The 12,242-nt window shown below is 47.3% G+C and overlaps 7 protein-coding genes across 7 annotated transcripts; 4 read left to right on the top strand and 3 right to left on the bottom strand.

The window, feature by feature from the left end:
- Positions 1-274: 274 nt before the first annotated feature.
- Positions 275-1,831, top strand: EDB82DRAFT_498132 (glycosyl hydrolase). The gene has a single exon (XM_025734372.2). It carries the CDS (start codon positions 483-485, stop codon positions 1,422-1,424), a length of 942 nt encoding a protein of 313 aa, XP_025585186.1. The 5' UTR covers positions 275-482; the 3' UTR covers positions 1,425-1,831.
- Positions 1,832-1,985: 154 nt separating this feature from the next.
- Positions 1,986-3,225, top strand: EDB82DRAFT_498133 (glycosyl hydrolase). The gene has a single exon (XM_025734373.2). It carries the CDS (start codon positions 2,121-2,123, stop codon positions 3,126-3,128), a length of 1,008 nt encoding a protein of 335 aa, XP_025585187.1. The 5' UTR covers positions 1,986-2,120; the 3' UTR covers positions 3,129-3,225.
- Positions 3,226-4,345: 1,120 nt separating this feature from the next.
- EDB82DRAFT_498134 (beta-lactamase-like protein) lies at positions 4,346-5,543 on the bottom strand. The gene has a single exon (XM_025734374.2). The coding sequence runs from the start codon at positions 5,387-5,389 to the stop codon at positions 4,547-4,549; it is 843 nt and encodes a 280-aa protein (XP_025585188.1). The 5' UTR covers positions 5,390-5,543; the 3' UTR covers positions 4,346-4,546.
- Positions 5,544-5,649: 106 nt separating this feature from the next.
- On the top strand, positions 5,650-7,270 carry EDB82DRAFT_498136 (Alpha/Beta hydrolase protein). Its single transcript, XM_025734377.2, has 4 exons — positions 5,650-5,845; positions 5,907-6,471; positions 6,526-6,952; positions 7,007-7,270. Exons 2-4 carry the CDS (start codon positions 5,968-5,970, stop codon positions 7,081-7,083), a joined length of 1,008 nt encoding a protein of 335 aa, XP_025585189.2. The 5' UTR covers positions 5,650-5,845; positions 5,907-5,967; the 3' UTR covers positions 7,084-7,270.
- Positions 7,175-7,729, bottom strand: EDB82DRAFT_566503 (uncharacterized protein; the record flags this gene model as incomplete). The annotated part of the gene is made up of 1 exon (XM_025734378.2): positions 7,175-7,729. Exon 1 carries the CDS (start codon positions 7,709-7,711, stop codon positions 7,175-7,177), a length of 537 nt encoding a protein of 178 aa, XP_025585190.1. The 5' UTR covers positions 7,712-7,729.
- A 747-nt stretch (positions 7,730-8,476) lies between these two features.
- EDB82DRAFT_574589 (chaperonin 10-like protein) lies at positions 8,477-10,255 on the bottom strand. Its single transcript, XM_025734379.2, has 5 exons — positions 9,846-10,255; positions 9,726-9,793; positions 9,359-9,663; positions 9,089-9,285; positions 8,477-9,032 (listed from the first exon to the last, which is right to left on the bottom strand). The coding sequence occupies exons 1-5, from the start codon at positions 9,953-9,955 to the stop codon at positions 8,651-8,653; spliced, it is 1,062 nt and encodes a 353-aa protein (XP_025585191.1). The 5' UTR covers positions 9,956-10,255; the 3' UTR covers positions 8,477-8,650.
- A 683-nt stretch (positions 10,256-10,938) lies between these two features.
- Positions 10,939-12,078, top strand: EDB82DRAFT_498139 (alpha/beta superfamily hydrolase). Its single transcript, XM_025734380.2, has 2 exons — positions 10,939-11,186; positions 11,260-12,078. The coding sequence occupies exons 1-2, from the start codon at positions 11,076-11,078 to the stop codon at positions 12,049-12,051; spliced, it is 903 nt and encodes a 300-aa protein (XP_025585192.1). The 5' UTR covers positions 10,939-11,075; the 3' UTR covers positions 12,052-12,078.
- The last annotated feature ends 164 nt before the right edge of the window (positions 12,079-12,242 follow it).

A 12,242-nucleotide genomic window follows, 5' to 3' on the forward strand; every position in this document is an offset into this window, starting at 1 on the left:
TATAAACTACCTGCCTTTTACAGCAAAACACACACAAGCGCGACAGAACTATTTGTTCCACGGATCTTAAGTAACCATTCAAGCAACGTTCCTTTCATCGCGCTTAATTATACTTTTGCTTATCATCTCGTGTGAGTAACTTCTAGTCATTCCGTCCCTTTAGTCCGCGTGCAAGTTAACCAAATACGGAAACGGACCGCAAGTTCCGTCCCATATTAATTCTTCCGTGGCGCGCTTACAAGTTGGGACCAACGGGAAATAGCAGGCAGCCCATGTCGCGTATAGATTTCCTGTAGGGTCACGTTTCAATACTCACTGAAACTAGGCCGGTAGATTAAGGACTACCTATGTCCAAATACCGAGGATGGAAGGGGTAACAAGATCAACAGTATAAAGGTAATGTTACGCCGCAGTCTTTTGTTTCAATTGAAGATCCGTCGATCAGCTACCACATCATACAATACATCTATTTGATCGCCATAATGTGGAAATTCGTCGTCACCGGAATGCTGGCCATGGCTTCGGCCGTCAGCGCCGCCTATCCCAACCCCGGCCCTGTCACTGGCGCTACTCGCGTTCACGATCCCACTGTCGTCAAGATGCCTCAAGGAGGATACTTGATGGCTCACACTGGAGACTATGTCGCTCTTAAGACTTCCACAGACCGAACGGCTTGGAAGGAAGCTGGCGCTGCTTTCCCCAACGGAGCACCCTGGACAACACAGTACACCAAGGGCGAGAAGAACCTCTGGGCACCTGATATCTCCTACCACAATGGCCAGTACTATATGTACTACTCTGCCTCATCCTTTGGCCAGCGCACTTCTGCCATTTTCCTCGCCACCAGCAAGACTGGCGCTTCAGGTTCTTGGACCAACCAAGGTGTTGTGATTGAGACCAACAACAACAACGACTACAATGCCATTGACGGCAACCTCTTTGTCGACGGCGATGGAAAGTGGTGGCTCTCTTTCGGATCTTTCTGGTCCGGCATCAAGATGATCCAGCTTGACCCCAACACCGGTAAGCGCACTGGTACTTCGTTTTACTCTCTTGCCAAGCGCGATACCTCTGTCGACGGTGCCGTTGAAGCTCCTTTCATCACCAAGAAGGGCAACTTCTACTACCTCTGGGTCTCTTTCGACAAGTGCTGTAACGGTGCCGCCAGCACTTACCGCGTCATGGTTGGTAGATCAAGCAGCATCACCGGTCCCTATGTCGACAAGGCCGGCAAGCAGATGATGCAGGGTGGTGGTACTGAGATCATGGCTAGTCACGGCAACATCCACGGCCCTGGCCACAACGCTGTCTTCACTGATACCGACGCTGATGTTCTTGTTTACCACTACTATGATAACGCTGGAACTGCTCTCCTCGGTATCAACCTTCTCCGATACGACAATGGCTGGCCTGTTGCTTACTAGGTGCTTTAAGCTTGTTTCTTGAGCCGGTTAGTGGCTAGTCTGTTTTTGAGTCGTCGTGAGCTAAATCCTCTTTCCTGTATCTGCATTGGAGCCTGTAAATACTTCAAATTTATCACATATATGGCATTTAATCAATTGATCAATGTGCTTAAGACTGTCGAGACTTTCTTTCCTGTGACCAACTTTATTCCCTACAGATCTGTATCTGAGCAAGTCCTCTGCCAATGCCACATGCCCGAAACAAACTTGCATGCAGTTCCCCATTGTCATTTCCAGTACCCCAGATTGGTGTGCCGGCAGATACAAATCCGAGGCATTATTTCACCCCGGCCTTTACTAAAACTTGGAACAATCACGCGGACGATCTAAAGGTAGTATCGGAGATTAATACGAGACTCTCTAATCCCCAACCACTCGAGCGCTTACAACTGAATTCTGCACCCCGCATTGCCGATCCCCCAGATTTATATGCGGGGGAAACGACTTGGTTTTGCGCGCGAATAGAATTTGTGGACGAAATAGCTTACTTGAGTAGACTTCGGTCCGAAACGGTCCGTAGAACAGGTAAAGCCATGCCAATCTTCCAGAAACCTGCTGTCGTCACTTCATAGTTAGATGCATGGAATAGGTATATAATTAAAAAAACAAGCCACTGACACGAGTGCCAATGAGTTTCTACGCTCGTCAACCTTCACCATGCGTCTTCTCTCCATCCCATGCCAGGCCCTTGTAGCATTCCTGACTCTTGGACCAGTTTCGGCTCGAGTTCTCACGAAGCGCGACAGCCCTGTCCTTCCAGGGCTCTGGGCCGACCCCAACATTGCCGTTGTCAACAATACCTACTATCTATTTGTCACTACTGATGGTTTCGAAGGCTGGGGTGGTAATGCATTTTACTGGTGGAAATCCCCAGACTTAGTCTCATGGACAAAGAGCGAGGAACCTTTCCTTGTCCTTGATGGCGAGAACGGAAATGTGCCATGGGCAACTGGCAACGCTTGGGCGCCTGGCTTTGCTGCCCGTGATGGAAAATATTACTTTTACCACAGTGGCAACAATCCTTCTGTCAGCGATGGTCACAAGAGCATTGGCGTTGCAGTTGCAGACCATCCTGAAGGTCCTTGGAAGGCCCAATCTCAGCCCATGATTAAGGGTACTTCAGACGAACCTATCGTCAGCAACCAGGCCATCGACCCAGCAGCTTTCCAAGACCCAGAGACCGGAAAGTGGTACATCTACTGGGGCAACGGTGTTCCTGTCGTTGCCGAGTTGAATGACGACATGGTGTCCCTCAAATCAGGTACATGGAAGCGTATTTCCGGACTTGAAGACTTCCGCGAAGGCCTTTTCGTCAACTATCGTGAGGGAACCTACCACCTGACATACTCTATCGATGACACAGGTTCTGAGAACTACCGTGTCGGGTATGCGACAGCTGATAACCCTCTTGGACCCTGGACTTATCGCGGTGTCATTCTAAAGAAGGATGAGTCAAAGGGAATCCTGGGCACAGGACACAACTCAGTACTGAATATCCCAGGAACCGATGAGTGGTACATTGCGTACCATAGGTTCCACATCCCGGATGGTGGTGGTTTTAGAAGGGAGACAACCATTGATGTATTACCTATTGACGAGGAAGCTGGGTTATTTGGAGAGGTCACACCAACATTAGAGAGTGTTGATCCTAGGCCACTACTATAAGATCGAGATTAGTAAATATTTATCTGATTTCTTCCATGCCTCTACGTTTGTAGGCCGAAACGGGCAGTAATTCTATAGCAGTCCGAGCCAATGCAAGTTACTCCAATTGAACCCAGTGCTGTTTGTTTTCTGTCGAAGGTGCCTCAGACAGGCATTATTTACATCTTACCTGCGTCTTTTATCCTTTCATTGAATCACGAGTCAACAAAATTTAGCTCAGCTATCATCATAGTCTTGTGCAGCGTCTGTGAGGCGATTCTATGGTATGACCTTCCTCCAAGGCCGACTGAAGAGATACTTATTGTAGGCGGCGACTATGCTTATGTGCAAGAGTTTTGGGAGTGGTCCCAGGATCGCAAAGGCTACTCCCATCTTCAAAACCTTGAACACTAAAGCCATCGTATCAAGATCTTAATTGTGAGCTATGTCAACTGAAGCTGGAAGAGCTTCAGCCGAGGTGGGAAGTAAAGTCTGGATCCATATACGCGTGGCCTCTATGGGGGTTCTAAATCACAAAGAGGCCAGATGGAGGTGGCTTTTAGGTCTTGAGCTATCCTCATAGCGAGAAGGAAGAACTTATCAGGTTATTAGCTACGACTGGGTTGTGCGTCAAAGATGGTAAGTTTATCCGGACTGCATCATACTTTCTGGAGATATTGCCACTAAACTATCATAGATGATCCTCTTGCTTCAGTGATTGCTGGTAGACCAGTAGAGCGAGATGAAGGATTACCAATCTGAATTTCCAGAACAATCAAATGGATAGATGAGTGCAATCAGCATTCAGCTTGTTGTACCCGGGATACACTGTTACCATCTAGAGTCATTGATGTCGGTAACAAAAGCAGTCCCTACGTAAGACTCGAGGAAACCGGCAATGGTGAGATTGGTAGATACATTGCTTTGAGGTAAATGAATTCTTTTCCTCTATAAGCACGGGATAACCCAGTCTGACTTACGATTCCGCAGTTACTGCTGGAGGAAATCTTCTCAGTACACCACCACCAAGGCAAAGATCGACGATCGAACACGCCAGCTCCCCATGCTTGTCTATTGTAAGACGTAACTCCTCGCTACGCTTAAACTACACGCCTAGTGTAACGGTCGCACCTAACCACTACGCCACAGGGCAAAGGATTAGGCTATAATCGTTATTGTAGCAATTACAGTGGTGCTTACAACTGCATATAGATCCTCTACTGTAAATACTAAATTCCTGCCAATTCAAATCTAGCACAAACGAGTTTATCCCTTGAGAACATACTCGTTATAAAAATCCTATCTCTTTCTATTCTATTTTATGTTGATATAAGTTATATGTATAGCTAAAGTACAACCCCTGGGCAGAATTGCCTTAGATACGTAATAGTACCTAACCCTTACCCTATGTTATAATCACGTGCAGGCTTTATCTTATGCTACGACTGATGGACTAGAATAGCCCCTGCCCATAGAGAACCCGGATTGAGACGGTCCGGATAAATGTCCATCATGCGGGCATAAAGCTCTTCGGCCGTCTTCGTCTCAGCACTCAGTTTCTCGAAGTCCTCCAAATATGTCTTGGTGTCCTCAATTGCCTCGAGCCCAAATGGGCGGCTCGGATCACTATGCCCGCCCACGACATGCTTAGGCTGGAGTGCGGCGATGGTATCCAGAGCCTTAATCCACTCCCTTCGTTTAATAGCTGTTCCGGACTCTCCCAAGTATGGGTGAGTGTTTGCGTATACAGCATCACCAGTCACCGCAAGTTGGAGGGAAGGAACCCAGAGAGTTGTCGTTTCATCAGTATCCGTGTGACCCGTCCTGATCACCTCTAAACGTTCATCTTCTAGTTCGAGATAGTCTTGTTGAAGAGGCTCCGCAAGCCTCAAATTTGGCGGAATTTGGCCCGGAAATAGCTTTTCCCAAAGCCCAGTCATCCGTTCTGGTGCAGTCTCTAGCTTCATCCTGGCCACGACTTCAGCCGTTGCGACCAAGGTTGCTTTGGGAAATCGCTCCAAAATGGGCGCGCTACCAAAGAAGTGGTCGCCGTGAGCATGTGTGACATAGACATGGGTGATATTTTTGCCACTCTCAACTACCCAGTCCAAAAGTTCATTTGACGCTTGGGTAGTCAATTGGGCGTCGACTAAAACAGCATCTTGGTCGCCGTATATCAGGGTGGAAGAAGTAGGCACCCACTTGAGGTGATCGTGACCCGCTGGGCCAGTCCTAGTGGCCGAATTGCGTTTGCTGAAAAAGACTTTGTACTGTAAGCCCATATTGAAACAGGATAATTTGAGAATGGCGATTTTCTGTGTTGCTTTTTTACATATGATTTTGGGGAGACTGATTCATCTTGTACCTCCTGGACGAGATATATTTAATGATTAAGTGTTTAAACCCTTCAAATATTTGTCAGCACATTGTTGGGTAATAGACTACGGCATGAATTAGAGTATAGTAATCAGCTCCGGCTGTTCCGAGAGACTGTATGAGCCGAGGTCGCTAGGGCTGATCCACTGTTGAGCTTAATCACCTGGTGTAACATGTAAGAATATACTGAGCCGCGGACTATTTTGGTATTCACCTCGACTCTAACACCAAGATACCTGTCGATCCAAGAACCAATCAAGGAACAGACGCCCGACCGACGAGAGTCCTCCCATCTCTTCATTTCTGAAGGTGCTCACTAGCAATTAAGTTTTAGGACAGCATGGACCTCCGCGTCCCACAATGTTGAGTTTACCCCTCACGGAGAAATTAATAAGTGAACAAGTAATGTTGATTAGGAATCAGACTTGTGTTGAAGTAATCAAGGTCACTTGAATCTCCTATTACTAATGAAGTATTAGTTTTAATGCGTTATATATCTATACTCTATTTGAAGAATATCCACTGCACATTCCATTGGTATCATAAGTCTTTGCTCGACTCATATGTAACCAACATGCCTCGATACTCTAGCTCCGTAGATGGCGCGGAATTGTTTTATCGCGACTACGCACCAGAAGGCAGACCTCCCGTGCTTGCAACAGAACTGCCTCAGGCAGCCAGGAGTTTAACTCTGGTCCTTCTTCACCAATGGCCTCTCTCGTCTCGAATGTACGACTCGATCCTGCTGCCACTTTGCGAGACCCACGGATACCGAGTTATTGCCCCTGATAGGCGAGGTTTTGGTAAGAGCGAGTGGACTGGACATGATTCCACGGTGCCCATTGGCTACAAAGAGCTTGGGCAAGACTTGACGGGTCTGTTGGAGAAAATCCAGCCAGGGCCTTTTGTCTTTGTCGCTACCAGCATGAGCACGGGCGAAGCGCTTATGGCGTATCTTAACAGCCCCTATATCCAGGAAAACTGTCAGGTAAGTTATGTGGCAGGCTAACTTAATAAAGTCAACGTCTCATCAATGTGTTAGGGCATGATATGGGCAAGCACGTGCCTGCCGTACCCTACAGCCTCACCCCAAAATCCGAAGGCTCCGCCACAGAGCGTATGGGATGCAACTCTTATGGCCATAAGACAAGATAGGCCTAACTTTATCGCCAACGGCTTCAGGGGGCCTTTTGGAGTTGGAACATCCGGTTCAGTCACCGAGAAGCAGATTGCGTTTTTCGAGAATATCTTCTTCGAGAATGATCCGATCGCGCTTGAACGCTGCCTACAAATCTATACTCACGAGGATCTGTCTGGGCAGATCAAGAGGTTCGGGCAAATCTTTCAGAAACCTTTTCTCCTTATTCATGGAGGAGGCGATGGTGGAGTGCCCGCCGAAGTGAGCGCAGAACTTGTTCAGAAGTCGGTTCCTGGAGCGACGCTGACTATATATGACGAAGGAGGACATGGTGAGTTGGCAGTTTTCAACGCCTAATTGAACATGACTAACCATTATCGCATAGTGCTGGTTCTTAATTTTGCAGACCGTCTTTTAGACGACATTATAAACTTTGTAGAGAAAATCGCGGGACGGAATTAATGATTGATAGAGAGCTTGTTAGTTATTGGCATTAACCTGAGTGACCCTTCCTAGTACCGCGTTGCAACCTTGTGACTCTCAGGAGATAAAACTAGTCCTCATTGGCGCGCACGACATTCTTCGTCTTAAAGACTACGGCTTCCTTAGGGAGATAGGGTAGAAGAAGGGCCGTATCCCAGTAGAGCCAGACCTCTTTAAAATGCATCCCCTCGGCAGTCTCATCGCTTCCACTCTTCCCAATAATAGCAATCATCGTGACGGGGATGCTAACACTCGGCTTGTCTCCTTTGTTTCCGCGGAGCCAAAGGTTTCGAATGTTCTGAGTGTAGATCTGGCTGGTCCCATCATCGCGCTCAACCTCCAGGAACTGGATCCAATCATGATGAATACGTTCAAACACATCAAAAAGCTTCTTCATCCATGCCCACATTTCATCTCCTCCGTAGTAGACGGCGCCGTTCTGGTTGTGGAAGACAACATCCTTGGAATAGAACTTGAGTCCCGAGCCGCTATCGTAGCCCCTCGAGTCAACGGCATTAACGTATTGCTTGAAGAACTTTTGGGTCGGTGATTGTGGGCCATCCTTCTCCCACTGCGCACCGGTGATTTGACTGACAACTCGAGGCATTGTGCGGGTTGAGGCGTGTGCGTACGGTTTGGGTTGGGACAGTAAAGAAAATGAAGAACTGAGGGCAGATTATAAACTTGAGCTCCTTTAACAGTCGTATGTTAGAGACATGAACTTTCCCGTTTTTCTCGCATGGCTGAACCCATAGGTATTCATATATTGCGATCTTATGGAGACTTCCAGTAATGCCGAGGCTGATCATCATCCGCTCCACCTGTATAAACTTTAGGTATCTGGACACATGTATCGTACATACGTAGTGTCACGTTCGGGAGAATTGGTAAGGCTTCTTCAGATTAGTAAACTTGGCCTACTCTGGTCATTTCAATTACTCATCAAGTATCCTTCGCGTTTCACATTCTCGCGAGCTTAAAGCCCAGATCACGGCTGAAATATAGACTAGTCCATCCGACGTCGGTTTACAAAGCCAAGGTTTACACTTTCCTTGACGCATGGCTTCAACCTTGATCAACATTGGGGAAGTTCACTCCTTCTTGAGAAAAAAGGGACCAGTTCGGAAAAAAAAGCATTTTACCGCACTGAACAGAGCGCCATTGGTTCTACTAGATGAGACTTTGCACGATTTTAGACGTAATTGCAGCCGACCATGAATTGTCATATCGAGTTGGTGAAGAAGCTTACTGACGGAGGAAGATCCCAGTGCGGGAATGAATGATAATGTTTAGGTGGAAAAAATTCTGATATCGAGGAGTAATCCAAAAACTCTCTTTAACTTTGCTCAGTTACAGCGAAAAAAATGTATTTCTTTCACGGCAACAGAACTTAGAGATAGTAATCAAGAGCGGAATATAAAACGAAGACAGCCATAAACCAAAGCTCTGACAGAATGGTTGTCTCAGCGAGCATAAGCACTAGGCAAATAATGATTTAAATGTTTCTCAACCAGGCATGGAGTCCATGCGCGACCTAATCTTTGTCTCAAGCAAAGGAAGCCCCCTCGCCGGGCTCATTGACCCCGAGGCCAACCTTACCTATTGTAGTTTTAGACTCGACCTGTCTATGAGCTTCCTTCAGCCCAGCAAGCGTCAATTTGTACCGCTTGCCCAGGGTAGGAACCAGCTTCTTTTCATCCATCAGACGCGCTATGGTACCAAATATTTCATGATAGCCTTCGACATTTGTACGATGATAGGCAGCTGAACCTAGCCAATCCCATGCGAAGGTCATTGACTTTGACATGAAGTCGGTCCCATAGAGACTGACATCAGCCTGGACAATGGTGCAAGATTTGCCGAAGGGCGCGCAGATCTTTGCAATAGCGTCGACATACTGCTCAGTGCTCGCCAAGACATAAGCATACCTATTTGGCTAAGTAAGCAGTGGTCCCGATTAATAACGCAGCGGAGAAGGACGTACTTGATCGGAACGCTCAAATTGAGATCTTTGATTTGTTCCACAAGATCTTTTCGATGGTTGATAACATGTGTGGCGCCCATCTTCTTGCAATAGTCCATCGTTTCCTGCCGAGATGCAGTAGCAACAACTACGGGGAGATTCAGGACATTGCGCGACAGCTGAATAGCAGCACTACCAACTCCTCCAGCACCGTTGATCTATATCGATGCGTAAGATGTCAGTCAAGGTGAAAGATGACACGCGGGGTGGCCGAGAAGAAGGTAAACTCACGATCAGAATGCCCACGTTCTCGTTGGGCTTGATCTCTAGCCGGTGGTGCAAAGACTGGTAGGCCGTTCCAAAGGTCAATCCAAAGCTTGCAGCTTGGACAAAGTCCAGAGACTTGGGCTTGGAAGCACAATGAAGCTCGCTGACTAGCTGGTACTCCGCGTAGCTGCCTTGACGCGTTGAAGCACCAACATACGAGATCTCGTCACCAGGCCTGAAGAACTTGCACTCAGAGCCAACTTCTAAGACAGTCCCAGCACCGTCATATCCGATGATATGGAAGCCCTTTGGTGAAAACTTGTAGTAATCTTTCTCCCACTTAGTATGCAACCTAAGGCAGATGGTGTGAAGTTCAGGAGTGAGACTCTACCTGGAGCATCATCATAGATGCCAGCCCGGATTTTGACATCGATCGGATTGACAGAGCACGCCTGGACTCTAACGGTCTGGTTAGACTCAGAAGGTGAGACTTTTACCAGGGGCAACTCACTTGACAAGAACATCACGGCCAGTCGGTTTACCTGGTCGCGGGACGTCACGTGATTCCAGATTATCAATGTGGCCGTATTTGGCGACGCCAACTGCTTTCATGGTAGCCATTGCGAATTGAGGTGCGGAATGCTGGTCTTTAATGTTTCAAAGATTGAGTCATCTCGAGATGCATAGAAAATGGATGGTTCTGTAAATATGTGGTGGTGCTTTTTATCAGGATAGTGGCGATGACATGGGGTTTGAATCCGAGGTGTTTCTGCCTTTTCCGCCTCATCCGGAGTAAAGAGGAGTAATAACTCCCCTTTTGATTATTAAATCTGTTTGCTATCTATTGCCTCACATGGGCCTTTGGCGCAGGCGAGCCAACCTAGCAAGCTAGATAATTAATCGGCCACAACAGTCTTCAAGTTGAGCTTGGCTTAAGGCCAATGTTAAAGTACCTTTAGGGTGCATGTTCTATAACTGGACCAGCCGACGAGATCCACCTTTAAGCCGCGGCATCTCCACTTTCTCCAGTTTCGGCCCCGCTACTGTGAGTGATACCTTTAAGTTCTTAGTCGTCTAAGTCGTCTTTGTAGTGACATCAGCGAGGTCAAGTAAAGCACCCGCAACGCAGCGATAAGTCATTGTACTGCCTCTCGAGGTTAATGAATGGACGAGGTGGATTTGTCATTTTACCACCCCACCCCCAATGAAATGCCGAGTTCATCCTCTCTGAACACAAAACCTACCGAGGTGGAGGCGTTGTCCAATATTCCGCACAGGCTTGGGAAGATCCGCAAACCAAAGTACTAGCCGGTGGCAAGGGTAGACGGGAAGCTGGTGCGGTCTTTTTAGTCAGAGAGCATCATGTGCGATAGATGACTTGATCCCATCCGAACAGCATAGTGTAGCGGTCGTCGGGAAAGTTGACACATAAGGCCGGTGCAGGTTGTTAATAATTACGATGAGAGCTTTGTGGATTATTGATCCTTCACACTTGGCGGTTCCAGCGTTCGGACTTCTGAGAAAGGTTTAGACTGCATCGCACCTAAAGATGCAGTTTGGAGAATTTTGCCCTTGGGTAAATATCCCGCACCCAGCCATTCCATACTTTCCATAACTATATGAGAGTAGATGCAGTCTGCGTTCAAGTAAGGGTAGTGTAGTTGTATTTTGAACTTGACGAACTGGCTTATTTTCTCCTTCATTCACGGTCTGGACACAGGTACCACAAGCGATTACAAACATGAGACTCCCACGACAAGACGTCGAATTTCGAGCTTGCGATGGTATCATACTACGTGGCTGGCTATACCCACAACAGGAGACCTCGCCTTGTATTATCATGACCCACGGTGTTAGTATATTACAGCCTCCGCTCCATATCGCATTTTAGGTTATAGGATCGCTAATATGCGATGTTCATCTAGCTTGGTGGCACCCGCCACTTCCTGCTGCCTAATTTTGCGTCGGCTTTTCACGACACAGGATACGTGGTATTATTATATGACAACCGTAATTGGGGAGACAGCGATGGCCTGCCTCGACAGGAGTCCAACCCACCGTTACAGCAAGCAGATTACTATGATGCATTCAACTATGCAGCCACTATTCCCTGTGTCGACAAGGATAAGATAGTGTACTGGGGTAGCAGCTTCTCTGGTGGGAACGTCATCTACGCTGCAGCGATCGATAAGCGGATCAAAGCTGCTATCATTCAGTGCCCAGCCGTTTCAGGCGAGACTAGATCACTTGCGTTCAAAGATCGTATTCCGACTTTGCTAGAGGACCGGTGTCGGATTACCTCCGGGCTGGACCCATCAATTGTGCCGCTGATTGCTCCGGATCGTGAATCTTCCGATCCCGCCACAACAACCGCCATGTTTCCCACAAAGGACGCCTATGATATAATGAGTCTCCAAAAGACTTGTGGCAGCCGCTGGGAGAACTACATCACTTCGCAAACCCAACTACATATGCTCAGCTTTGAGGGTCAGTCTATGATTCACAGAGTCTCCCCAACACCACTTTTATTTGTTGTTCCCGGTAACGACGTCTTGGTATCAACAGCATCCCAAATGGATGCCTTCAACAAAGCTCGGGAACCAAAAGAGCTACTCTACCTGGATGGATGTGGACATTTTGATCTTTACAGGGGAGACTATTTTGAGAAGAACATCAAAATGCAGACTGAATTTCTCGACCGCTACGTTAAGCAGTAAGGCAGTTAGCATTCAATAGAGAACCATTACTGTTACTATGCGAATACCTTATCTCAGGGACGTACTTATTTCAGCCGCCTGATAAATATATCTCACGTATCATGTCTGCCAAACTTGAAGACATGCGCTCTATTTATTCCAAGGTTCTCCATGCTGAATTTTACCTTGCGCAAGCAATAATATGAGCATTT

This window comes from Fusarium venenatum, assembly GCF_020744135.1.
Source record: "Fusarium venenatum strain MPI-CAGE-CH-0201 chromosome Unknown EDB82scaffold_2, whole genome shotgun sequence".
Classification (NCBI taxonomy): domain Eukaryota; kingdom Fungi; phylum Ascomycota; class Sordariomycetes; order Hypocreales; family Nectriaceae; genus Fusarium; species Fusarium venenatum.